Source organism: Patagioenas fasciata, chromosome 2, assembly GCF_037038585.1.
Source record: "Patagioenas fasciata isolate bPatFas1 chromosome 2, bPatFas1.hap1, whole genome shotgun sequence".
Classification (NCBI taxonomy): domain Eukaryota; kingdom Metazoa; phylum Chordata; class Aves; order Columbiformes; family Columbidae; genus Patagioenas; species Patagioenas fasciata.
Window position 1 is genome coordinate 22552216 of NC_092521.1, and position 27262 is coordinate 22579477.

General features: G+C 41.9%; 1 protein-coding gene and 1 long non-coding RNA gene across 4 annotated transcripts in view; one reads left to right on the plus strand and one right to left on the minus strand.

The window, feature by feature from the left end:
* The window catches only part of FZD6 (frizzled class receptor 6), a 29908-nt gene extending 6055 nt beyond the window's left edge, over positions 1 to 23853 (minus strand). Inside the window, exons 1-4 of one of the 3 annotated variants that reach the window (XM_065831074.2) lie at positions 23721 to 23853; positions 22904 to 23292; positions 3822 to 4018; positions 358 to 1375 (exon numbers count right to left, since the gene is read on the minus strand). In XM_065831074.2, the coding sequence (XP_065687146.1) occupies positions 358 to 1375; positions 3822 to 4018; positions 22904 to 23083 (1395 nt within the window). In that variant the 5' untranslated portion in view covers positions 23084 to 23292; positions 23721 to 23853. Of the gene's footprint in view, positions 1 to 357; positions 1376 to 3821; positions 4019 to 22903; positions 23293 to 23383; positions 23500 to 23635 lie in introns of those variants that run through there. The other 2 variants (XM_065831076.2, XM_065831077.2) reach the window with 2 other exon arrangements.
* Positions 23854 to 23968: 115 nt separating this feature from the next.
* Positions 23969 to 27262, plus strand: LOC136097501 (uncharacterized). Its single transcript, XR_010650819.2, has 3 exons — positions 23969 to 24083; positions 25067 to 25192; positions 26574 to 27262. It is a non-coding gene; the product is annotated as an uncharacterized lncRNA (long non-coding RNA).

Below are 27262 nucleotides of genomic sequence, written 5' to 3' on the forward strand. Positions count from 1 at the left end.
CACTTTGATACTGAACTAGGTACTCAAATACTGAGTAACTACTTTCAGGAACAGACACTGAGAAAAATGATCCTCCCCCCAACACAATTTGTAACATCAAGTTCAAATACCATAAGGATTACATATTCCCTTCAGAGCTGTGAGCTGGAAGTTAATTGCTGACTGCTATCAATCTGATTTCAAAGCAGACTTATCATACCACTGATTTTGACTTAAAAAGCAACTAATCACTGCATGTTCTTGAACTGATCACTCAATGTGAAAATAATTTACTAACTGCATGGCAGACACGGTGATGCATAAAGGCTTTTGTTAATCAACTTTCCAGTATTATTTATAAAGCAAATGGCTACTTGCCTGATAAGGACAAGGAATATGGTACTGGTCACAGTGATCAAATACCCAAGTCGTTTCCCAGATTTTCCGGTTCACCAGTTCATATACATAACATCCAAGAAGTGCTACGAGTGGCACCAAGTATAAACCACTAAAAACTCCAATTCGGATCATAAATTTCTTTAGCTTCTCCTGGTTTCTGCCATCATGCTGTATGACTTGTCGCACATGATTCAAAGAAATAATACCAGCTAAAAGAAGAGAGAGACCGAAAAAAACACAAAGGCACAAGGGCAAAAGCACAAAGTACAGAGAGGCATCCAGATCGTAGAGACCCACAAAACAAACTCCACTGATATTGTCCCCTTCAACTTTGTTCATCGCAAGGAGCATAATGGTTAGAAAACCAGGTGTTCCCCAGGCAACCGCGTGGAACCACATGGCCTTTTGTGCAATAGCTTCACAGCTCCACTTCCTTCCCGCTGCAAGGAACCAAGTGATGGTAAGAATCACCCACCATATAGTTCCTGCCATAGTGAAAAAATACAAAACCATGAAAAGGACAGTACAGGCTTTGTTTTGGGAGCCAAGAACAACTGTTTCACCAATTTCTAACTTATCATCTGCCTCGTTACAGGCAGTTTTGTTCCCAAGTAAAAATCCAATGAAGTACATTAGAGAAACTATGCTGTAACAGACGGAGTAATATATGATAGGCCTCTCTGGGTATCTGAACCTTTTAACATCAATCAGAAAAGTCAGGAATGTGAAAAGCGTAGCACAAAGACAAAAGATTGAAACTATTCCGATGAAGCTTTTGGCAACATCCAATTCATAATTTTTGAAGTACATATTGGGACATGGGGGTGCACACTGATCAATTCCTAGGAACTTGTAGCCTTGTCCGTTGGTGGTGTGTAGGTGCCGTGGACACCAGAATCCATAATCCCTCCGGGTCTGGCCTGGGGTCTTCTGAGTTCCATGGACATTAGTGGTTACAGCACCAGTGGCAGGAAGAGTCTCATCACAATCAACTAGTCTACAGGAATAAACAGAAATTAAAAGACCTTAACACTCTTCATTCTCAACGAGAATTATTTCTTAGAAATATCCAAAAAATCTGATTCTAAGAACTGTTAAATTTTGCAGATAATGCAAAAATGTGCATCATATGAAATAATCAGGTGGCATTTTAAAAACCAGACTTCAAACATTTTCAGTTTAGAAGACTATTCAAACACAGCTATTTAACTGTTGTTCTCTAGCTGTTGTTTTATTGCTTATGAAACAGTACCCCTAATTGCAATTGTTGTTTTAGAGTCTTAGATTCTACTGAAGATTTATATATGTACATAAAAGTATTTACAGTAGTTGGGATTTTTAAAATCTGGCTAACAATAGACTGTTGGAGACAGCAAATGATCTTGTCAAAACGCAAGCTGCAGTCAAGAAACAAAGAAGTAAAGGTGACGATATCTAGAATTAACTGATGACTAGTACGTGATTATTATTATATTTTTTGCGATACAGTGATATCTCATTGTCGACAACAATAAAGCTACCTGAAAAAGACAAAAACAGAAAAGATAAACATTGTAAAAATGATCACTATTTCAGTAATCTTTTTTCTAGCTCCATAACATACATTTAAAAATTGCTGAAGGCTCAATTGCTCAAGAGTTTAATTGGGCACAATATGTGACCTTTTTATATGGTGAATATAGTATTAGCAGTGTTGGACACATCTCCAAACTAGATTAGGTAAGTATAACTCAAATAGGTAAGCATTTACTCAAAATAGGATTTATATTTATATGTGCTGTGAGTTTAAGCATATATTTAAAAAGAACAAGTTTTGCATTCTAGCTTTTAAAGTAAGATTCTATTATCTCAAAGCGTTCTTTGTCAAACACTATTATAAAATGAGTCCCTCAATGTCAGTTTGCAAGCTAAAAAAACCCTGCAGTTCTTTGCTTCTCTGAACTCTCACACTGTCCAAATAAATCCAGACTAATCACAAAGAAAACTGATTCTGTAGCAGATTCTTTCAATAACCATGGGCTGCAGCAGTATGCACGGGAACAGTATGGATTTTATTCACCCATGTCTTAATAGGCATTATGTGTGTCTGTAAGAATATGAGTATGCGTGTCTCAGGATGTCAGTCACTGCCCATCTTCATCCACGGGCTCCTGCAGCCAGATCTCTGCTGGTGTGAGAACATCCCACATTACATGGAATTCTCCATATAGGCTACTAGGGAGGCATCATTTCACACATGAACAGAGCAGGTTCATGCTCAGTAAATGATAGTGGTAATAGAACAATTTAAAGCTGCAGTAATTTCTGCTAAAACATAATGTGATTTCAAATGTCATTTGAAAGATATATTGAATAACTGGGTTCACTTGTAATTTTCCTAATTTCTCAAAACAATTTTTGAAGACATTTGCTGAGCTGAGTGGCACTACAGTTGCATAGAAGCTCACATTAGATGGGAAAAGATGCCTTCTTGTTTTAAAACCCCACAACTTAATTTTTTTCTGCAGAGCTAAGGGAAATTGCATTAATGCCATCTGTCATATTTACTCCGATACAGATTTCTAGCAGAGATCATGGCACAGGATGGCTGTTTGAGCTCTCCCTCAGCCCTATCAGACATTAGCAACTGCATGGGGGGAAAAATGATTTGAGTTTCCACTCTCCATTCCTGTACTTCTTACCCTGAGATGTATTTAAAAAAATAGGCCTTAATAATTTATAAATATCTGCAGCTGAAGATCAGAATCTCGAGAAGATTAAACTGGAGTGTTTTCGGTTGTTTTCATTTTATATATATAGACTCATCTTTTCCTCAAATGTAGTATTAACTGTCTTCTCTCTGGAACAGACATGTGAACATCTTTGAGAAAAAAGTGATTTATTTTTTTTTTTTAAAGAGACTTTTGGGAGGCAGTACAGGAAAAACAACACAAGACAGAATTTGCACATTTAAGTAGTTACGAGTAAGATAAGGCTTCTATTTCTGTGTTTGTTCGAATACGTAATATTTTATAATTCACTATTTTGTGAGCAACTACTTATAAAACGTATGTGAAGTAAATATAATCATCCCTAGTTTAGAGACCAGAAACCAAAGCAATATCTGTGCTGTAACATTTAATATTTTAAACTTTAAGAAACTTGTAGTGAAACGCTTTTTTTTTTCTTTTTCTTTTTTTTTTTTTTAGGTATCTGAATACTGGAAATAACTGCTGCAGAACTTTGCTGCAAAAAAAGCTGCAAGTCGGAAATGCAGGTGGTCATTTAAACAATAAAAAAGTTTTAATAAAAATAATAGTCCTATGCACAAGCACTGTAACGTCACCAGTGCTGAGGAAACTACAGCAAGGTAATATTTAACATTCTGCCTCAGATTTTCAAGTCAGTATAGGTCAAATATGAAAATACCACCCTTACCATCTGTCAACATGAAAAATACCCACCTGCTACATTCCAGCTCTTCAGGCCATGTGATTCCAAAAGTGTCCATCAACTGCTTGCAGTCCGAATACACTTTCTCACAGAGGCTTCGACAAGGGTGAATCACATGCACTTGCTCCAAGCAGGCAGGGACAAAGGCTTTGCACAGAAACGAGTGGATGTCTGGTGAACAGTGAAGATTCATAAGCGGAAAAAAAGGCTATGAGGAAGAACAAGGCTTTGGTTAGTAATTTTCAAAAAAGATAACACAAGGCATCAAAACTAACTTTTATTGCTAAGGCTTACATTTGGGTTGAAAAGATACTAGAAAACAGTGTTTGTTCAGCAGCTGTGAAAGAGCACGATTCAGTGGCCTGAGCAGTGAGTTCTGTTCACATTTCTGGCCCAATCCCTCACCCAGAACCTTGGCCAATCTGTAACTATTCAAACCTGATTTTTCCTAGTTGACAACATTAGAAATCTGAAAGGTTTTATGAATGCTCAACATGTTTAAAAAAACTGAGTAATGTTCCATCGTTCATCAGTCAGCTTTTAAATAAGTGCCCTGAGATTTTTAAAGGCGTGTCTGTCTCTGTAGTTCCTGTTTAATCACATTTTCAGTCCTAAATGGTGTGCTGCACCCATCAACTTCTCTCATGCTAGAGAGGTTTGGGGCTTTTTTGATTAATGAGGTCCAAATATCATTATTCTTCATTTCCAAAACATTGTATTTCAAAATTTCAACATGACTGAGAATTTCTCTGTGTTACCAAGCACCAGGCAGTGAATAACTGACAATGGCTATTACTAGAGAGCTCATAGAATGAAATGTAATGCAACTTTTTTTCCCCGCTCAATTCATTCCATTCATTACTTACAGTCAGAAAGGCTTTTAAGCAAAACCAAAACAAAACACACACCCCACATTTTATCAACTTTATTATTAGGGAAAGTTATTTTAGCTGAAATACTACCATGTGTGCAAGCTTCAGACACAGCAGAGGCTGCAGGTCATTTTTGAGGCAGGTTCCTGAAGGAAGCAGGTGAAGGCGCATGTGTTCACAGCATGGCCAGGCACCCTCCTGCGCTCCCCGGGGGGCTCCAAGTGCTGTACAGCCATGACCCCCCATTCCCAAAATGTCCCCAGCCTTGAAATCCACTGCAGGCTGCTCCTCGCTGTCCCGTCACCCCAGGCACACGTTCCTGACCCAGCTCATGAGTCAAACAAGCTAATTCAAACACCATTCCAAGGGAACTAACTCAGGCCTGCGCGTAAAACTCACCCGCAAGAGCTCGTCAGCCAAAGTAAATTTTAAGCAGGCTTTCTGATGAAAAACTGCTTGCGTTTCAGGAGAATGGAATCTCCATTTCACATTTAGTCAAATTCATGCATCAGGAAAGCTGAATTAAGATTTAACACACTTTGAAATGTGCTAATAAATATGGACACTGCACAAAATTTTCAAAGTAGGCTGAGTTTTCTCATAATGTTTTTATTTAGGAAGAATTTTATTTAATCCTTTGCCATTAACAGCCATGACTCTCAAATATCCAGGCAATGACTGCTAAAGGAAGGAGTATCTTCTGAGTCCAGATCAGCTTCTTTGCTTCTGTCAGCTTTTAAGTAGCCCAAATATATATATATATCCCCATACCCAAAGAGTAATTCTTACTACTGAACATGCAGTTTAAAAGGAAAGACCGATAAATAAATTTTCCCCTTCAAAATGGAATATCTACCAAACCTCAAAGGACCATAGTAATAAACACAGGAATGTGTGAGGAGGGGGGGAGGGCAGAAGATAAGCTAGAGCAAGAATAACATAGAAATGCTTTCTGAAAAGCCAAACCAAGGCTGGCACTGGGCTGCGCGCAGCACCTGCCCACGCCATCCCACTCACGTCTGACCCCCGGGGGCTGCACCGCAGCTGCAGGAACCCAACACCCGGGGGGCTTGTGACAAGGAGACGAGAAGAGCTCTGGTGCAGTGAGCTCCCCTTCCATAAATTGGATTACTTCCTAAATGCTACATGGCTTCAGATGAAAAAAATAGTCAGGAGGTAACCCTAAATTAATTACATTCTCTTTGCATAATTACGATGCTTGTTTTCTTTTCAATTAAATTTTATTTGCTCCAACGGTTAATTTGTGTTAGTTCTGTTCTTCCTGGCACTTAGGAAAAAATAAGGATAATAGCCTGCGTAGTCATATAAAACTCCTATAGAAATTGAGCTTACTTTTGAAATTAAGCCTTGTAGAAATCATCTTGACTGTAATGAATTCCTCCTTTTTGACACCCAATGTTCATCTCAGTTGATAAAAAATAATTTTCTAGAGCAAGTTTTGGGGTGCCAGTCAAGAACTTTTGCAGATGTACGTAAACCAGCAATATTTTCTCTAGAAAGTAAGAACTAAAAAAAAAACAAAGCCAAACAAAAACCTAACAAAAAATACTTCTTCCCCCTATTCATTACTCTGCATTTACCAACCCTAGATCTCACCAACCATTTTATAGTTGCATCTATCACCAGATCTTTCTGCAACTCTTTAGTTGACTTTATTTTCTCAGCAAATTCACTATCCATCCCTCTCTAGGTAATGTAGGAATTAGCTGTGTATCAGAGGTTCCAGTACAGCTGATGAGGGGAACCACTCTAGTCATTTATTTGGTATAGGACAAAACTGTCAGCTAATGATTTAATACTCTTTATTGTGAAAAAATACTTATTTATTCCGACTTTTCTTCGTGTTCCTTAGGTAGGTATTGGAAAAGAAAGTCCCTGTTGAGTTACCAGCATAGTTTATTTTAAAAAAATGTAGGTTATGACCATGTCAAAGCCATTTTGAAAATTGAAGTATAATATACTGGCTGAATCACCCCTTTCAAAAAATACATCAAATGCCTCAAAAACTCCAATTGATTCTACAGGGAATGAATCCCCTCAACCAAAAAACTCTATAAGATGTGAAACTTTGCCTCAAGCACATACAAATGGGATTTGTAAAAATACAGATTTATTTTCAGAAGCTGGCTATTTTTACCATTTGAGAACAGCAAAATAGGTAGTGAATTGCACCTGGAACTCTGCTAAAAATTAGGTGTCTTTAAATGTGGGCTTCACTTCCAGCTAGCCAATTTGAAAATGTTTCATTATAGAAAATAATAGGTCTGTATTTCCTGATGGACCAAAAAAAGTGAAATCTTACCAAAGTATTTGCTCCTCCAGCTGCATGGCTGCAAAATGCAAAAAGCTGAGATCACAAGCTCACTGACAGTGAGAATCAAGGCTGCGTTACCTGGATCACGGGTGTCACAACCATCAATCATTTTTTACCCAAGTGGTTAGCTGGATAACCTGCACACATGTACATGCTGATGTGCTGAGCATCCAACTCTGGGATTAAACACAGAATGTAGTACCATGGTCCACAATCACATGAAAGAGGCTCTTCCAGGAAAGCAAGGCACTTGGCATTTCTAGCATTAGCAACGACTGCCCTGGCACATGAAGAATGAAGATGAAAACCTGCAGATTTGGTGACAGCAGTGCTAAAAACAGAGTGAAACCAGATTCCTTTAAAACCAAGAATGAAGTCTTACAAAACAAATATAAGTCCTAAAACATAAATCCTCATCTTCCTGCCAATGGGAACCAAAACCCAGAAAATGTGAGGCAAACTAGAACACACTAACAATCTACCAAAAAAAATCCCCAACAAACTGTAAAGCAAAGCTGATGTAGTCTGCAACAGCAGTGTAGAACTGAGGACTGTGGGACACAAACTCCCTACCATGGTGCCAGTGCAGAGCACAAGTGGCACAGTTGCCCTGTGCCAAAATCCCCCAGGGCAAAACAGTCTGAACTGAACCCCCTGAAGCAACCATGCACCCACTGTGGGCCATTAATACAGTCAAACAATCAAACGGAGTAGAAGATCACTAGCCAGTGAAAGGAATATTCTCTGCACCAAACAAAATGCCAACAGCTTATTTAATAAATCCTAGATTCTTTAGGAAGTATGTCTATGTTCTATTTTCTCCAGAGGCAAAGCCAAACTGGCTCAGAAACCCAGCTTTGTTGTGGTCCCACAAACACTAACACACCTGAGATGAGTGAAAACAAATGGTGCAGAGTACAGTATAAATGGTTAGGTGCAAACACACTTTCAAACGTGCTTTGCCAACAAGTAAACTGCAACCTAGAACTGTACGTGAATCTCATGCTCAGCGTTCTCTGCTTTGAGCTCAGCAGGCTTACAAGTCCAAGACACAACAGACACAAGCTCATTATTCCTGGCAAACAGGCAGATGCTCCATCCTACCTCATCTCAGCTGGATTCTACAGAAAAGTATCACCAGAAATGATCAGATGTCTCTACAGCTGGCACGTACAACTACTACTAACATATGTCAAAACAAGTGAAAATACTTAAATAATAGAGAAAAAGGTGATCTTTGGTGCAATCAGCTATGACAAACTCCGCTTGTAAGCCACAGGAAATATCTTGAATTGCTGAGATACAGAGGATCAGAGCCTTTTTTCAGCCACTGGAGGCAGTTATTTGAGACAGTAACAACTTACTCTCCTAACCACCGAGGTCTAGGTACCAAGTCAAAACATTTAGTTTAATTGATCTAGCTAACACTGAGGTTAACTAAGTTAAACAATGAGAGACACTGTCTTGATGTTAAGCAATAGTACCTGTTTCATGGTTTGATATGAACCTTGTGACGTAAAGCAACAACATTACAACTCACGTAACTCACGTAACTACATATTTCAATCCTGGAAACACAAAAGGGCTTAAATCTGAATTTCTACAATAATACTACACTGTGTACAGAATCACAGACTCACAGAATGTTAGGGATTGGAAGGGACCTCAAAAGATCATCTAGTCCAATCCCCCTGCCGGAGCAGGAACCCGAGATTGCTACCTATATTAAATACACGCATTGTTATTCATAAAACTATTTACCTGCTTTACAGGAAATAACACCTCACCTAAATGATTAATAATTAGAATCACAGAATATGTCAAGTTGGAAGGGACCCATATAAGGATCATCGAGTCCATCTCCCTTGCTCCTTGCAGGACACTTATTATTAAACATTAACTACCAATTAATCATTAATAACTTACAGTACCAGACTTAAACACAACTACTGTCCAATAAGTGTTGCTATAGAATTAATGTACAGCTTCAAAGCCCAAACACAATATATTTTACATATACACTTTCATACATGATATTTAGCAAATACAGCCACTGTCAACTATGGTGAATATAAATGGTCTCAAAAGAACAGGCAGTAATTACTCTTTATACTCATAGAGCTATACTAACAATTAATCTTCACAGTATCTTTAGCCACTTTTATAATGATAATCTGTTTCAATTAAAACCAGGGAAACAAGCATGGCACGGTACAGTTTATTTAACTCTACACTGTTGTTTCAACAGAGTTATTCTGGACTGGATGCGAACAAGATCAGCATCATACCCAGAGAGATTAATGCCTTCATACAATTCCCAGATGGGCTGGCAAGGGTGGTAATTCGCTGATGGTCACAGTGAATCAGCTGCCAAGAAACTCTGAATTCTAATTCACGCGCAATTAAATCATGGTAAATAAATGTCCTAACATATGAAACTAAACGAAAGACAAAATTTTCAAGTTCAATTAGATTCAAAGCAAGGTTGAAAAAAGACTAGGTTCTTCCTATTGGAAGTGACATTGATGGATTTAGACCAAAGGCAAGTTAAAGGCATTTTTAAGTTGGCATGTAAGGATTTAGAAACTATTTAGCAGGAGGCTATGGCAGTTTAAGCGTCAGCATCTTGTTGCTACATGCCTGCTAGAGGTTGCTACGTGACAGCAGAGCAGCGAAACAGAAATGTGGGCGCAGCTCATGAACATCTGTGCAATGTCAACCACCCTTCAAGCTACCAATGAAGATGGTATGAACTAATCTGGGGGCCCACATACTCCATGTCACTACCTGAGCTGGGGGTAATAATCAACTATTGTTGCTAGTGACAAGTATCAGTCACAATCTGTATTTTCTAAACCTGGTTAAAATTACACAGGTAACTCCTCCACAAAAGTTTTTCAGGATGAAAATTTACTGATAGGAATTAAATATTTTAGGTATGAATACATATAAATATAATATGCATCATTATTGTAACTTAATTTGACAGAGGTAAAAGAAAACCATCAAAAGCAGATGAATTTGACTTTTATTTTAATAAGGTGCTTTTAAGAAAGCAGCATTACTTTCTGCAGCTTTCACAATAGAATTACGGCAAATGCAGTCATGTTTAATTTAAAAGCTTGTCAAACATTTTTTAAATGTAATCACTTAAATGTTTACAGAGGTAAGAATGAAATCTTCTGTCAGAGTAGAAAGTAGGTTACCTCCATAGCTTAAAAGACAAAATAGTTTCAGTTTCCTACTCAAGAACAATCTGGAGTTCAAGGAGAAACGAAAGAAAAAGGTAGTAAACAAGCAAGTGGACCAAACAATGCTGTTCTGCAATGAAAAGATGTTTGCAAAGATATGAGCTTTCATCTTTGCCATTCAACTGAACAGCAAAGGCCAGGCACATACTTGGACTTTCCAAGGGCTCTGAACAAAGCCTGGGGACAACTCAACTTGCAGAAGCTGATAAGCTTAACTGTTCCCAGCAGTCTGCTCCTCCCACGGCCCTACCGGTCCTGGAGCTGCAACTGGTCAGCACCCAAAGCATCGCAGTTTAGAAGGCAAAGTCAGATGGCGGTCGACCCCACAAACTGCTGTGCTGTAAACTCCAGCGGCACAGGGACTGACCAGAAGGCACGTGTCCAGGCAGTGCAGGCTCAGTGGGCCAGAACCTCAGCACCAGCCTCCAGCTGAACCACACAGGGATCAGTGCAGATCCCAGACTGTGAAACTGCTCAGTGAGCCGAATTACTCATCAGCTACATGTTCAACACATTTGCAACAAAATCATGAGTATATTTGCAAACTCTTCACCATCATTCACCCTTACACATACAATATAGTTTGATATATATTTTATATATATATATTCATGTCTGAACCCTCATACTAGCTGTTCAAAGTTGATGGGAATATTAATTAGAAATCCAAGATGGGAGAAGGTTTTCAAAGGTCAGTAGGGCTGCAAGGCACTCATGCACTTAAAAAAACCTGAACAAACACCCTCCCCCCAATACACTCCAAAGAACTACTCCAACATCACAACTAGGCACTAAACTTGCCATTGCCAGTATACACAGACACATACACAGCAAGATAAAGCAGCCTATTCTGCTTTTTACTTCTATGGGCTCCATTGCACTCACTAGTAAACACTGTATTTATTTCTGTAGTAAAACAACTTAGTTCCATGTTTTCCCTTTAAGTATTTTTAAGTGCAAAATAAAAATATTTTTTAACTATATCTAAGGTTAGAAACAATATAAACAGGAATATTACATCTCACTAAGAAGCTATTCTCAAGCAAACTAAAGTATACCAATACTTTCCAAAATAGCTTATTAGCAAAATTCACTGCATTTCGTGGTTCTAACCTAAATTATAGTTTGACCTAAATTATAGATATCCCAGCCTCTGCAATTTACCGTCCCAAACAAACATGAGAGAATTTTCCCAAGCATTGCAGAACTGAACTATTTATACAAAGTTTTAAATTATATATGTTTTTATCCCCATATATGCTATACAGAGCATAAAAGACAGACAAATGTAAGCTAACTGAAGGCAAGTACTCTGCAGGCCCTCAAATATCTGAAGTCTAGACAGAGCTCCATTACATCTAGACTGTGGTAGCAGAACAACCTCAAAATACTCTTAAATTCTTCATGTATTTCCTATGTATTATAGGAGTTAAAGGATTTATTACTGAATTTTTTGCATAGAATATAACTCAGAAGATTACCAGTAATCATGTTGACAGACTGCCTGTTATCTATAAAAGAGCTCCTCATTTGAAGGGGATGCCAGCAGAAGATGTTAACTGCTGTAGTTCCAGAAGAGTCAGATTCATGTTTCTCCCCATCTTTGTGTGTGTGGAGATGCATTTCAGTGGAACAGCACCACACAAGTTACCACAGTAGGAACCCTCCACCATGCTTTCCTTGCCTACTTCACACAAACTAAATTGGGAAGATCTCAGTCACGACAGGATTGATCTTCTCAAACAATCTGCTGTCAGCCGTCTACAACATCAAGGAAAGCAATCAAGAGCCAGATCCACAAAGGGGACTGCCTATCACAACACAAACTGGTGACACCAACTTTCCAGGCACTTCAACACATCCTCACAGCAGTTTCCCTATCTGATGTCCTCACAGAGAGGCACCTGAGAACATCCACAGAATTCAGGAAGCAGAGAGAACCTCATGGCCAGAGAAAATGCTCAAGAGGACCAGGATTCAAATAGCACGTATCTCCCAAACTTGCCTAACACTAAGATCCGGGACAGCATTTATGCAACAGACTCCTTCTCCTAATGCTCAGGAATCCATGTTCTGACACCTCCTTTGCCAGTCTATAAAATAAAAACGTAAGCAGCCTTGAGAAGTTGGGGGGGAGTGGGTGGGGAGGTGAGGGGGAGAAGCTTAATTCAGTTAATTTAACTCAGTGACTGGTTTGCTCATAGGAGAGAAACTGGGGATCTTGTTCCACTAAGTATTTAAGCATCTCAAATAATGTGATACAGGATAAACAGAAGAAAACAATAGACATTTCTGTGCCAGAAAGCCATATAACCTGCAGTTAGAGATCTAACTGTTGCTGCCAATTCAGTCGGGAAGGGACAGTCAGTCATCTTCCCCACAAGTTACTTAACTCCCTTTTCTAAACCCCGGCCACGCCAATTCTAAGACAATACCAGAGCACCAGATGCCTTTTACCATCACAGAGTCACCAAGATGGCAAGAAAGCAAGCCCTGTGGATGCGAAGACAACTGAACCAGCTCTGCACAGCCCAGTACCGGCCCAGCCAGGTGCCATTTCTACATGGCTGCTGGTCCTCCTCCAAGTCCACCCAGGAACAGTTATTTGGCACAAAACCTTCGGCTCAAAGCTGACCCCATCAGACCTGAAGAACCTCTGCAAGGAGCCACACTGTTACCTGCATCAGTTTTTCCACTCTTCACAGACCTGGGTTAGTCCTGCTGTTGGTTAGCTGGGGACATGGATATCATACATAAGTTGGAAATTCTCCTGATTTATGAAGTTAATTCTCATGCTAACAGGGAATAACAAACAGCCACCCTCAGCCTCTCAAATCCAACAGAATGAAAAGTAACTGTATACGTTGATTTCTTTCCCATATATTATAAAAACGAGACATAGCTTGTCCCATGGCCAGCCAAGCAGTGTCAATGTCTCAAGGCACAACCAGCTGGACCTACTGAAATCAGAAGACAGAGGCAAGAACTGCAAGTGGCGAGGCACATAACTGCAACTTCATGGGCTTCAACTCCATCATCTGACTTGCACATGCCTGACTGATGTCTCTTACATCAAAGCAAAGTGAATGGATTAGTTAAAAGTTTAAAATTGCTAAAATTACTAATTTCTGTAATGTAGTACAGTATCAAATGCTTCCCTGAACTTCAAATAGACTGGCTTAGTCCCTAGAAAATCTGCACAAGTCACTTCTGTCAGGCACATGGGTTGACAAGAAGGACAGGATTTTCTGAATGAATTCTCAGTAACAGAGAAGCACAGACCAACACGAGTCAGACATAGCACTTGAAATAAATGACCTGAGAGTCTGCACCACAAACCAGAGACAGTTCAAAAGGACAATGGAAAACTGGATGGCAGCCTCAGTTTGTTTGTGTTTGGGAAGCTTTCACCATGCAGCCAACTTTCTATATACTTAGCATCCACCATCTGCTGTAAATTTTGATGCAGAGTAATTTTCTGCTTCCCACTGCTTCTGGGAAGATGAGTGTGCATGCAAAATGGAAAAACAGGCCTTTCACTTTAAATTCACTTCTATCGCTGTCATCTTCACTATAGCTTCAGAACATAAAAATATAATTATTAATAATAATCATCATCATTATTACTCAGAATAGATAATTACTCTAACAGGAAAAACGGTACTCAAGAATTTTTTAAAAATATATACATAAAATCTCTTTTTGAAAAAAATGTGATACTTCATTCTTAAGCATTTGTGGGAAATAGTTCTTATCTGCCACAAAGGTATGTTGCTTCTGTGGCATTTTTGTTCAGTTATTCATTTTTATGAAGATAAAATGTCTAGAACCCAAGTAGTTGGAGATTTTTGCAGTTATAGATATATGTACCTTCATAAAATTACCTTTATTTATTAACATTTACTTACTCTTGTTATTTATTCTGAGACACAGGCCAACCTGAGAGGCAAGAAAGCAAGGCAGACAATGTGCTTTTAAACAATTAAAAAAAAATAAAAATCAAAATTTTACAGGATCGATGAGGTAGCTGTTAAGAAGCTAACTCCTTTACAGCATTACTTTATGATCACCTCCTACTTCCTCTAAATGTGAGATATCTAAATATAAGAAAGGGCTCTCATAACAAAGGTAATGATGTTACTACAGAAGCCTCTTTCTGCGTGCACTGCCTCATGCAGTCTCTCCTCCATCCCAGCCAAATCTGTGACACCGTAAACACCCTGCCACCTCCTGCTACCGAGGTCAAAAAGCCAAAGGAGAGACAGTTTCCCTACAGTTAATTACTTGCTGTAGCACAGAAGTAACTTACCACCACTTTACAGGACAGCCTGGTATGAGCCTTCACCCACCCCTCGCAGGAGCCCATCTAAACAAACAGGCACACGCCCAGCACCTCCACCACACTGCAGGAATCCACATCCCCGAGAAGCTGGGGGCTGTAGGGAGCTCACAAGCCACATTATTGTACTGTAACCTCACAGGCAGTCAACGACTCACATTTGCTTTTCTTCTCTTTCACAGATGCCTCTGATAAAGAGGAGGATGCATCCACCTCCATATAAGAGGCATATGTAATGGCACCTCTTCTCCCCTGGCATCTCATTCCCAGACTGTTGCATGCAAAATGCAGCACCTGCTCTGGGGGTCACGCCGAGGCAATGCTGCAGCACCTTGCAGCTGAGGTGGCACTGGGGCAGGCAGACACAAACAATGCTCTGCAGGTAGTCACTGACAGGCCCACCAAGGACATGGAAAAGGCCCAGAGCAGCTCTTGGCCCATCCTGCTGCTCAACTGGTTAAGGATCGGGACGCTTCAGACATGTGACAGGGTGTCAACTTCTGCAGGAGACCTTCCATTTGCCTCTAGAACTGCCAAACTATTGACTATAGCAGCAACCGGTGAGGCAGATGCATGAAGGCCTATACAAAGTCAGCACAATCCATAGACAACATCCTGCAGCCAAGTTGTCATCCTGCACATCACATTCATCTTGCAAGCAGAAAACTAAATTTGTATTCCACCTCCAGCTGCATTACAATAAGGGCCTGGGCTCCATACAGCCTTATGGCTATGCAGCACTGGCAACAAACAGCATCTCTCACAGTGGCAGGAAGGCATCTAACCGCCACAAAGCCCTTTTCAGAACGAAGGCATCACACAGAATCACACACAGAATCACACAGAATTGGCTAGGTTGGAAAAGACCTCAGAGATCATCAAGTCCAACCCTTGGTCCAACTTCAGCCCATTTACTAGATCATGGCACTAAGAGCCATGTCCAATCTCAGTTTAAAAACCTCCAGGGACGGTGAGTCCACCACCTCCCTAGGCAGGCCATTCCAATGCCTGATCACTCTTTCCGTAAAGAACTTCTTCCTAATATCCAGCCTAAACTTCCCCTGGCAGAGTTTAAGCCCATGTCCCCTTGTCCTATTGCTAACTGCCTGGGAGAAGAGACCAGTTCCCACCTGGCTATAACTTCCCTTCAGGTAGTTATAGAGAGTGATGAGGTCACCTCTAAGCCTCCTCTTCTCCAGGCTGAACAACCCCAGCTCCCTCAGCCTCTCACCATAGGTCATGTGCTCAAGTCCCTTCACCAGTCTTGTTGCTCTTCTCTGGACCCGCTCCAGCACCTCAATATCAGAATCCTCTTCCATTCTTAGGCTAGATTTGTAGAAGATATAAGCACCACGAGCCTTGCAAAGATGTCCACAAAGGTACCTTGGTGGTCCACCAAGGCCCACAAGAAAACCAAGTTGCTGTTGCCAGAGCTACATGGGCCAATGCACTGGATTTGTTAATGAGATGATTGATCCCATAGTTTGTCAACTCATGGACAAGCAGAGGGAAAACAGAGTGGGTCACCTGTACACCACAGTATACAATTTTGTCCACTGGTCCGCTATTCAAAGTAAGATAATGTGAGGAATAACCTTTGAAATTGTGGTCACATCATCCTTAGAAGACTTCTCCCTAATCTGATTTGCTACTGACCAGGTGAAGTTGTCACGGTTCCACAGGGCAACAGCCACTTCCTTAAAAACATGGGGACAATTTTGAAATTGAGTGTGATGATGGCAAAGTGTAAGGGCAAATACCAGCTTCAAATATACCTTTCTATATCTGAAAGCTCTGCACCCACTGCTGCCTTTCCCCAGTTCCCAAGGCTGATGTGTTCCCACCAGCCCGGGCTCAGCTCCCAAGCCCTAACCACCTCCTATCAATGAAGGCAAACCAGTTCCAAACAGTTTTCCTTCTCTATATAAACAGCTTTATAGAAGCTTGCATGACTGCATTAATTCACAGGTGTTTTCCTGGAACAGGCTACAGCCACAGGATTAACAACTTCAACTAGTGATCCACTCCTGTAACACCAAATTACTTGCTAGTGTAAACATAGTCTCTGAACACAGATAAAGATGAGGCTCTGGGAATCACACTGTCAGCACCATCTCAATGAACTATCTCAGGAAAATTCTCTGTCTTCATCAAGCATGCGTTCCTTTGGCCCTCCATGCATTCTGAGCAGCAAACCTTTAGAACAAGAAGCAAGACAGTACTAGTCACTTCATCAAGTGGACAAGGAAGGCTGTTCAGACACAGCAGCATTAGATTTTGCAGATGACTGACATGCTTAAAGGCAACATAATAGGATTACACACATCTGCCTGTTTTCAGACAATCTGCACAAGCTATTTAACCCTTGAGGACAGGCCTCAGTACTACAGGTAACAAACACTTTTTTAGTAGCTGTAGTTTAATGTACTCACAGGAATCAGCAAAGATGGTTTATGAATGTGTTGCTGTAATAATCACTGCAAGAACTAACGATGACATGTTTCTTTGGAACACCTGAGAGCAAGAGTGCCAAAATGAAAACACACTCCCAAATTTGTATGGCAGTCCACAAAATGACACAAATGTGTATAATTCATCTGGTTTTGACCCCTTAGCCAAAGCTTTCTACATGGTGATGCTTAAAACAGAATCATTCATGTCCAACTGTTCTGTGTTTCTAGAGACTTCTACAGCACAGAGTCAGTTGTACTGCTTTGTATTTCCCTTGATCCATATGAAGTGTCTATAAAAAAAAATACTTTGGCATTTGCCAACTTGCAGCAATTTAGCTGTTTCACCAAAAAGTTTTGTGACCACCACTTTGTTATGGTAAGCTAGAAAAGTTATCTTAGTTTGTCCTAAGTAACATTTGGTGCACAGCACGCTGCATTTACTTTTCACACAAACTTTCCCTGCCCATTAGTACCAGTGGTGTATGGTAAACACCAAAAACGTTACAGGTAAAACATGAATTAACAAGCCCCCTGTGCTTGTTCCATTGGGTCAATGTCCACACCTCTGCACCTTTTCTCTAACTTATGCTCTGAGGCAGCATCAGGGATTCAAGCTTCAAGTTTTAAGTAGTAGAGGTTCATGTATTACACTAAGCACTGCTCACATGGAGTAAGAGGGAGAAGCAAGATGCCTGTGTGTAGAGGTTTTAGTAAATTCACACCTGTGCTATTTTGCAGAATGTCCCAGTAACAAACTGCTAAAAAAAAAAAAAAAAAATCACGTATTTCCACAAAACTCCCAACCTACAGAAGGCAGATAGCTTCCTCCTCCCTGTGTGTATACACAAACATATGTACTGATTTAAGCTTGTCAGACACCAGGCTTTCAGTTTTTAGAAGTATCTTCATATTAAATTAATTGTAAATTTATATTTAGTGGAAGCTAACTAAGTGATTACATTAAATATTTTAACTCACAGAACTTGAGTTTTAAGCTTTTGAAGGTACTTCTTAATTCACTTCAACCTGGTTTTGTTAGTTTAAACTGACCCTAGTTCTCAGCTTCTCCCACTGCTGCAGCCAGTGGCACTGAACTCTCCATAGACACACACACATACCCTGGCACACAGTCATGAACCCAGAGGTAAATGGAAAACTCACTACTGAGTCATTTTTCCAGTCTCTCTGAGGTACTTTATTGTTCTGTGTAGAACATTTTCCAATGCCTTGTATAGTCTGCTTTAAAAACTCACTGGCAAGCTTTTCGCCTTTGTACTTTCACAGACCCATAGATCTTACCCAGGTCAGGAAGTCTTAAGGGCTTGTCTATGGTGGACACATTCCAGAACTGCAGCAGAACTGATTAAGAGATATGAACAAAAAGTTACAACACTGTAATATTATCTGCCTTGCTGGAATAATGCCTATGTTGACAACTTTCTCCAGGGTAGTTGAAGTAGGAATTATAATTTGGAATTAGAAGTTACTTGGTTTTGTGGATGACCACGAGAGGGAGTTACACCAATTTAAGAACAGCTGTAATAAACCAGCAATCCTGCTGTGTTCATCAATTTTCCTCACTACACAAACCCCAGCCCTTCAGCTTTCCAATCTGAGCTAGTAGCAACATGAGCAGTGCTACTGTTAAACTGCTTCGAGATGCACACAGGCTAAGCATCTGCAAATAATTAGATTCCACTGTCATGCAGCTGTTTAGCTAACACAAAACTTCACACCACAAAGCCATGTGGTTTCACTTTCATAAGATCACCTCTTGTTGTGTAAACACAACTAATCCAAATATAAAGTAAAACTCAAGCAGCCTAAATTCAAAAGCTCATAATTAAATAAATAAATAAAACAGGGGGGATGGCGGGAGCAACTGGAAATTATTAATTTTCTATTGCAGAAAATAAGAACCCAGAGGGACTATCATGACCAGCCAGAACACCCACAACAGAGGCCGTAAGATTGAGTTAGTTCTTTTTCCTCTTCTAATTAGTTTGGTGTTCTGGTTTACAACACATCATTAAGAAGAGTTGATACATGAAGCAGAAATTAAGACCACAGATTAGCTGATTTCCTGGAGAACAATCACCACCCAAGACAATGGCTCCACATCATCCTCTCCTGGAGAATTACTGTGAAAACACCACCCAAGAAATGGCAATTTAACACCTTTCCAGAAAGCAGAGAAACTGTACAGAAGCCTTTGTGCTCCAGCAGATGGAAAGCACAGCTCTTCCGGCTACACAAGGCTCCCCACAGCAGAAGACACCAGTCGAGCCTTGAGAGCGGGACATAGCAGAGTTTCAGATAGTGAACTTCACCTTCAGGTGAGACTTGTCCCTTTGACAAATCTTCATTCTTTCTGGGAGTAAACACTCCAAGGAAGTAATGGGAAGAGGTTTCCAGAGGGGATAGGAGCAGAAAACAGAACTAACATCAAGGCCCCTTCTGCACAAAATACTTGGATTTCTTCAAGCCTCCACCATGTGCCCTGAGACTGCATGATTCAGCAGCTTGCTCAAAGTCAGTTAAGATAAAGTGAGGAAAATATTACAAGCCTCAATCTCAAAACCCAGTGTTTACATCCTAAGACCATGCCCAGTCTTGAGAACAGGCTGTGGGGAGAAGAGGGAGAAGAGTGAGATGGAATTAAACACCAAAGCCTTTAAGCATTCCTGCTGCAGATCAAAAGAAGTAAGTTTTAACCAACATGCTATTAAAATTCTTTCTTTGATATGAACAAAGTTTGGACTACCAATTACAGAAAAATTCAAGCTGTTAAAACAGAGGTCTCCTCCACCTCCCAACCCACTGCCTTTTAAAACTGCAAAATGAAATCAAACAATATTCCAGAAGTCATGAGCTCCTCCTCCCCTGCTGCAACACCAAGTTCCCTGCGAAGGAGAACCCTTTGACAATCCTGGGAAGGGTCACTGTTACAATCAACCATGGACAAACTGTACTGGTGCCACTACTGAAAACCATGTAGAATCACAGCAAAATATGTACATGACATTTGTATGTACTGGTCTCCCACAGAAAAAACAATCCCACAGCAATGAACAATCAAACTTACCATATTAACTCAAATCTCACCACCAGCAACAGTTTCAACACAAGCTGCACACAAAATGGGAGGAAGCTTCCTTACACTTTCACCAGTAAAGCAGCTGTCTGAAAAATTCAGCTTGACCAAGGAGTCAATCAGCACTGCTGAATCACAAAGGCAGGCAGATCAGCACACATACACACCACGTAATTTAGAAATGTCTGCACAACACTAGAGTGTGTCAGGGAAGTGATTGCCTAAGCTTGTAGAATTATTTGGTATATTGCTTCTTACAGAACTTGGTTAGAAACCGCTTATATAGAATTCCCTTGGCATAAATAAGTTTGCTTAGCATCATTTCTGCAAGGTGCGAACCTTTAACTTTCTGCTTCACTAAGTAAAAGAGGCTACAGACTCTTCAAGCTGGAAGATTTGGGGAGCTGCATCCTTGGAGGTAAGTAGAGGAACAGAACAGCATCTGACAGAAGAATGCTTTGGACAAGAACTTATTTTCTTCAACTGTGGGTGCAAACCAACAACCGCAGGTCAGAACTTTAACTAAAAGCCTGCCTGACGAAAATTAGGAGATCCAATGATTAACAGGGAGACCCCAGACATCAATTTTGCAGTTGGCCTGGAGTGACACACAGGGGGTAGAGGCTTGCATTGTGAGGGTCCCTCTTCAGGAGGTACCCAGCTCAAGCTGCTCTACACTGAACCTTGCGAATAAGTTATTTATTTTAGAATAATTTCTATAATCCATGCCTGAATTTGTTCTGTGGGACAGCTAGGCAAAAGAAACTTCCTTAATAGTAGTAAGGTATAGAATCACAGAACGATAGAATAGTTTGGGTTGGAAGGGATCTACAAAGGTCATCTAGTCCAACACCCCACCATGAGCAGGGACATCTACAACTAGATCAGGTTGCTCAGAGGCCCATCCAGCCTGGCCTTGAATGTTTCCAGGGATGGGGCATCTACCACCTCTCTGGGCAACCTGTTGCAGTAATTTAACACTCTGGTTGTAAAAAAATTCCTTCCTCATGTCTAACCTGAATGTCCCCTCTTCCTGTTTAAAACCATTACGAAATTAGAGGCCAGACAGTGGCAAAGACAGGACACTAGGAAGCAAACACAACAAGGTAGGGAAATCAAACCCTAACAGACAATGTTGTTCCACATAACCACCCAGTCAGTTGGTTGAGTAGTGACCAACCACTGTGGCAGTTGGTTATAATGGAGACAGGATGGAAAAAGAAAGAAAACAAAAAAAATTCCCCACTATCACATCGTCTTTATTAATTGGCTATATGAGAACAGGTAAGCCATGAATCCTTTCCACAAGGAACTCCCTCCACACAGAAGGCATGCACTGGGCACAAGGTACTGACAGTTCAGCAAAGTCAGTCAAAGCATACTAATAAAAATGTCTCTGTGGTCTCCCTGCTCTAATAGCAGCATGACTGGCAGGGACGAATACTGACAAAAGCTGGCTCAACAACTGTAGCTAAGACACAGCAAGCAAGAATCAGCAGCATACCTGATGCGATAAAGTGGCAGATGCTGTAGAAAGGATTCCTGACAAATGATGACAGGAGAAGGCACTGCACAAAGTTCACAACTGAAGCCTACAGCCTACCTTCTACTTTAAAAGCCCAGAATTCATTTGAGATCTGCAGCTTAATTCAGTTGCTTGCATATGCACGTCTTAACATTTGATATCAGAATTCCCATATATTTTCATTGGGCTGGCAAAAACAATGCAACACCAAAGCCTGTGCCCTTCCAGGCTGACAGCCAGAGGCCAAACAGGGAATCCTGGCTATCCCAAGCAACACTAAAAAAATGTTTTGGCACCTGAACCAAGCTCCTCCTCCAGACTCAGTAAAGAAAATGTAAATAAGATTTTAGTAATAGTAGCCACCTCCAATAGCAGCTATATATATATATATATATTTTTTTTTTTTTTTTTTTAATCAGAAGCTTCTTAATTTTCGACTCACTTCTGTTTTGTTCTCTGCACAGCATAAGACCGTAAGCTTTTCAAGACCTCTGTTAAGATGTTCCCCCTCCTCTTACCACTGAAAAGCCTTTATTAAAACAGGTTTAAAACTTGTTTTACAAGCCTCTCACCCAGAGAGGCTCTCACCCTTTCTAGCTATTGCTGCCGGCAAAGCCTTTCCACAAGGTGGCATATTCTCAAGGGAGCCATGTTGCAGTCAGTTCAGGTAAGAAAAGTGTTTGTTTTCAGTTAAACGAACAAAGAAAAAGAGATTTTCTTTGAGTCAGAAGTTTCAGCATCCAGTCAGAAGACAACAGAATGCAAAAGCCACAATAGAGGGCTAAGAATAAGTTTAGGTACGTCTCCTTAGCAAATACAAACTAAGAGAGGAACAAAGAACAACTTCTAAACATTATTTTCCAGGGTGGCCAGGATACGATAAGCAATGTCCCTTCCGAGCTTCAAGAATTCCTCTGTGTATCAGTGAGGTGCCTGGGCTGTACGTCATCAGGTCTGCAAAAGAGCTCTAAATAGCACATTGCTGTGCTACACCCATTCCTCTTCCACTCTATTACACGATCCAAAGCGGGGAGAGAGGGCGTCTACAGCAACCAAGAAGCTCTAGTGCACTCCAAAAAGATTAAAAAAAAAAAAAACACCAAACACCTGCTTCCTTGCTTGACATTCAGTGCAACAGATACCACAAACCATTTCTCAATGACAAAAAAACATTGTTTCACAGTGTTCGTATTTACATACTATAGTAAGGGTGGAAGAACTTACCTCCATTTGGAGAGCAGCTGTGTCCTGATCATAGTGCCCCATGATGTTGGGGAAAAAAGTCATATTGTAAGGCATTCCTGAGCATCTGGAAATAGTAATTGGTTCACATGTGAATAAACTGTGTCCTCGCACCAGAGTCAGAAGTAAACTGCAAGCTGCAGAGAACACAACTACTCCCATTTTGTCAGGATCTCCAACTTCAGCACATAGCTCTGTTCAGTAGTTACACCAGCTTTGCACAAGGACAAAAACACACATCTTCTTCTGCTGGTTCCAGTGCAAGGCAAGGATGCAGGCTCTAGGGCAGACAATCAGAATCCTCACCACTGCTTCAGGTAGTTCCTCATTTGGGCTGATTGCGATTTTACCAAATCCCGTCTTCCTCGAGCCTGTACGCGGCAGAAGAGCAGAGTAATTAACAGCAGAAACAATCCGGCCGCGACCACCCCTCCGAAGGCCGAACTCGCTCCCGCTGCGCACCGTTCGGAGATCGTGGCCTCGCCCACGGGGGCCAGCGTGTTTGGCCCCGGCTCCCGCAGCCACCGCTGCTCCCACCACCCTGCTGTCGGCGCTCGGTTCCCAGCCCCGCCCTGGGAAGCGGCGCCCGTGGGGCCAGGCGGGGAGCGGGCCGAGAAGTCGGCCCAGGAACCGGGACTCGCCGGGCGCGGCCTCGGCGCCGCATCCCCGCCACGCCCGGACCACACCCGGGCCGCGCCCCCATCGCCCCCTTACCGGGACCCGCCTCCCGACGGACGCTTCCCCCCCGGCGGCCGCCGCGGGGCACTGCGCGCCGCTCCGAGGAGGAGCCGCCACTCACCGGGACGTGACCCGCCGCCCCGCTCCGCCGCTGCACTCAGCGGGGCCGGCCCGGCAGCCGCGCTCTGCTCTGCCCCTCCCCGCCGCGCCTCCGACGGCCGCTCCACCACGGACAGGATGTGGCGTGCGGGGGGCGAGGGAGGCGGTCGCGCGATACTTGGCGGGCGGGGGCGGGGCGTTCCGCACCTTTCCGCCCCGCCCCGCTGTGGGGCCTTGGGGCTCGTCCCGGCGGGTTCTGCTCTGCGGGAGCAGCAGACCGCCCGGCCCCAGCCACCTGCCCGGCCCCAGCCACCTGCCCGGCCGCCGTCAGTGCAGCCCGTGGTCCCGAGGCGCGCAGGCCCGTCCGTGCTCCAGCGCCCCTCAGGTGCAAGTTCAAACTCGTCTGAGAAGGTCCCCGAGGCTGAACGCACAGATACAAACGGCATCAAAAATCTTTCAAAACAGTACCTGGTATTTAGGTTTTCATAAATACACTCAATATTAACTCTGCAATACACTATTTAAGTATAAAGACGATTTACAGACTCCGAGGCGTTAGGAAATGGCCATATCCTGCCCGCGGAAGCGGCCGTGAGGTTTGTTCCCAAACACACCTGGGCAGTGAGTGGGGTCTGTGGACCCTCGCTGCCACCATCCTGCAGAATACCTCAGTCCCCATGAGGTGAGGGCTGGAGGCGCTAGTTAAATGAGGCTAATGCTGAGGAACAGATTGATACTAGAAGTCGATGTGGAACAATTGAATTTAATGAAGGGAAGGGAAGTGATTTCAGGCATTTGCAAAGAGAAGAGATGTTGAGGTGAGAATAAAGGGAGATGAAGGGGACCCACTGGGTTCTGGTGCTCAGACTAGGGCTGTCCTCCAGAGACCCAGCTACATGATGTGTGAACTGTCTTCCATGCACCCATCTCTGCTGCTGGCTGAGACCACACACATCAGACAAATACATGTCTGGTAGCACTTAGCTAAGTTCACAAGTGCAGGCCTGAGCTAATGAGACCCAACTGTAGAAATGCTGGAGGTTATGAGGCAGAGATGACCAAATTTCTCTGCACGGAGCCACCTGAGGTCTCATCAGGCTGCTTTTCAGCCATGTAACTTGTGCTGTGCTCCAGGACTGGAACAGGAAACACCAGATGCTGAGACATGCAAACCAGGTTTAGAAATGGTTTGATGACGTTCAGGCTGCGCTGCCTTTCTGCTAGTGTGCCCCAAGGCAGTCTGTGCAGAGCCAGGCGCATTTACCCAGACAAACTGTCCATAGATGGTGCAGAGTGTGAAGCTGCACATGGTTATTCAGAGAACCACAATCTCTTCATGCAGATCTTTTGTGTATCGTTCCCTTGCAGATTCCCTTATGTGAAACCATTCTAGCACCTGCATGATTCATGGGGAGGATGATACCTACCTGCCGCAGATCCACATAGCCGTGATGGAATGGAATTTGCTGTATGAACAAGCAACTGAATGGAGAGGTGACCAACATTTTCCCAGCAGGTTTTACAGATCAAATTAATGAAATCTTATTGTTTGCAGGTTGTGGAAGTGAATGTGCTCAAGTGTACAAAGAAATCTACATTGTCCTCTGTTGTTGTTCCTGTTCTCATTTTCTAGCTGGCTCCTGCCCTAGTCTCTCTCAGTAGCTCCTTTTCATCCTAGAAATATGAAATTTTTCTCTTCATGAGCTCTGAGAGGCTGCACACTGTACAGGTCTGGCGGTGAAAGCACCATGACTGCACAAGAGAGCGTCTTCCCACTCCGCGTCTACAGAAGCCATTCTAGGGAAGTTCTTGCTCAGCCCTTAATGAAGCTGCTGATTTGCTCTTCTCTCCCGGAACACATTCAGTTCCTCAGATATGCTGAAACCTTGCAGGGACAGGACATAGTCAGTGCAGATTCACACTTAAGTGGATTTCTACTGAATTCTCTTTCATGTTTCATTGGCTAAGCTTATAGGCATTTTCATGGAAATGACAGCAGAACTATCTAGGACCATCCATACCAAGTGAAAAGTCACTGCTTCACAGTACGTAGGGTTGACAAATTCTCACACAAGCTTCTGTTATAATTTTATATGGGAAAACCATCGTGTCTTACATGATTTTCATGGAAGCTTAATGAGAAATTTTGCTGAAGACAACAGGGCAAAAATCCAAGGTATGGAAATTTCAGCCAAACCACAGAAACTTGTCACAGTAACACACATCTGAAATTAGGGTATTGTGAGGAGTTTAGCCACCTCAGCTGTAAGCACTGCTAGGATCATACTGTATGAATATGGCATTATATAAAGTGACGGCTTAGTTCCTTCCATCAGAATGGCTTTTCATAAATAAATTAAATCTCTGAAAAACAGATATGGCTAAATCATATTGTTTTCCTTCCTTAAAGGTTCTCATGTTTTTGTTGCATGATGGGAAAAGACAAAGAAAAGGAAGGATGAGCCCTTTCTTCAATCACATTATTAATATACTTTCTTTGCTCACAACCTAGTTGCTAAGCAAGTTATTCCAGAGGTTGTTTCTCAGAGCCATGATCTAAATATATTTGTTTCTGGTGCCATAAAGGTCTTGACTAACCAGAGTGAGGAATGTGAGTGCCCTCACTGGTATCTAACAAAGCGCCTTTAAGTATCATTAAGTATTTTATGCATGTGCTCAAATATATTGCTGATTAGGGATGCAACTACTCGGATGTGTAAGTACTTTGCTCACCTGGCACTGAGGATATTGTTTACATTTCAGTTAATGTAATATTAATTTGTTGACCTTTCTCTGTCACCTCTTCAAATTATTATAGTTTAGCAATTTTTGCTACAAAGACTTCAAGGGATTTAGAGCCTTTTCCAAATCCTAGGTCATCTTCAGATGCCTTTCAACAAATGTACAGAAGAGGTTTCAGCAGTGGTCAATGACAGCTCCTTTCCAAGCTCTCCTGGCTCCTTCCACCATTGTGATGGATGTGGTGGAACAGACCATGTGCCGTCCTGTCCAGATCCACGCTCCACCTAGCTTAAACCTGTTCTTGGCAGAAATGGTCGCGGCTTGCTTGGGCTATGAACTGAAGCACCCTTTTCTTCTTCGAAGTTTTGTGGGGACATCCCTTCAGGAAAGGCAAACAGCAACGTGATCGCGTTTACCAGCTCTGTGAACACGTTAGTGCCCCATGTGCTCATACCCTAGGAAGGCAAGATCTAAAAGAGCAGTCGCTGGGAAGAAGCCTGTCTGTGTGACACAAGGGGGACATGTGTGTGTGGCTTTAGTGCTCACAGTCTGCACATGAGGAGCTCTACGCTAGCTCGAGCTTTCTCCTCTTGGCACATCTGAAAGTTTCATAAATGAATTACACTGTTCGAACATTGTACCAAAGTTTGACTTAATGTAATTTAAATATTACAGATTTGCCAATTACATAGTTTGATGTTGGCTGATTGAGTTATAAGGTTCATAATGTTCCTATTATTCTGCATTTAAAACACATTATTCATAATTTGGTGAAATTTCAAAGGACTAAATAGCCAGTAGATGGCACCAATAAATCCTGTT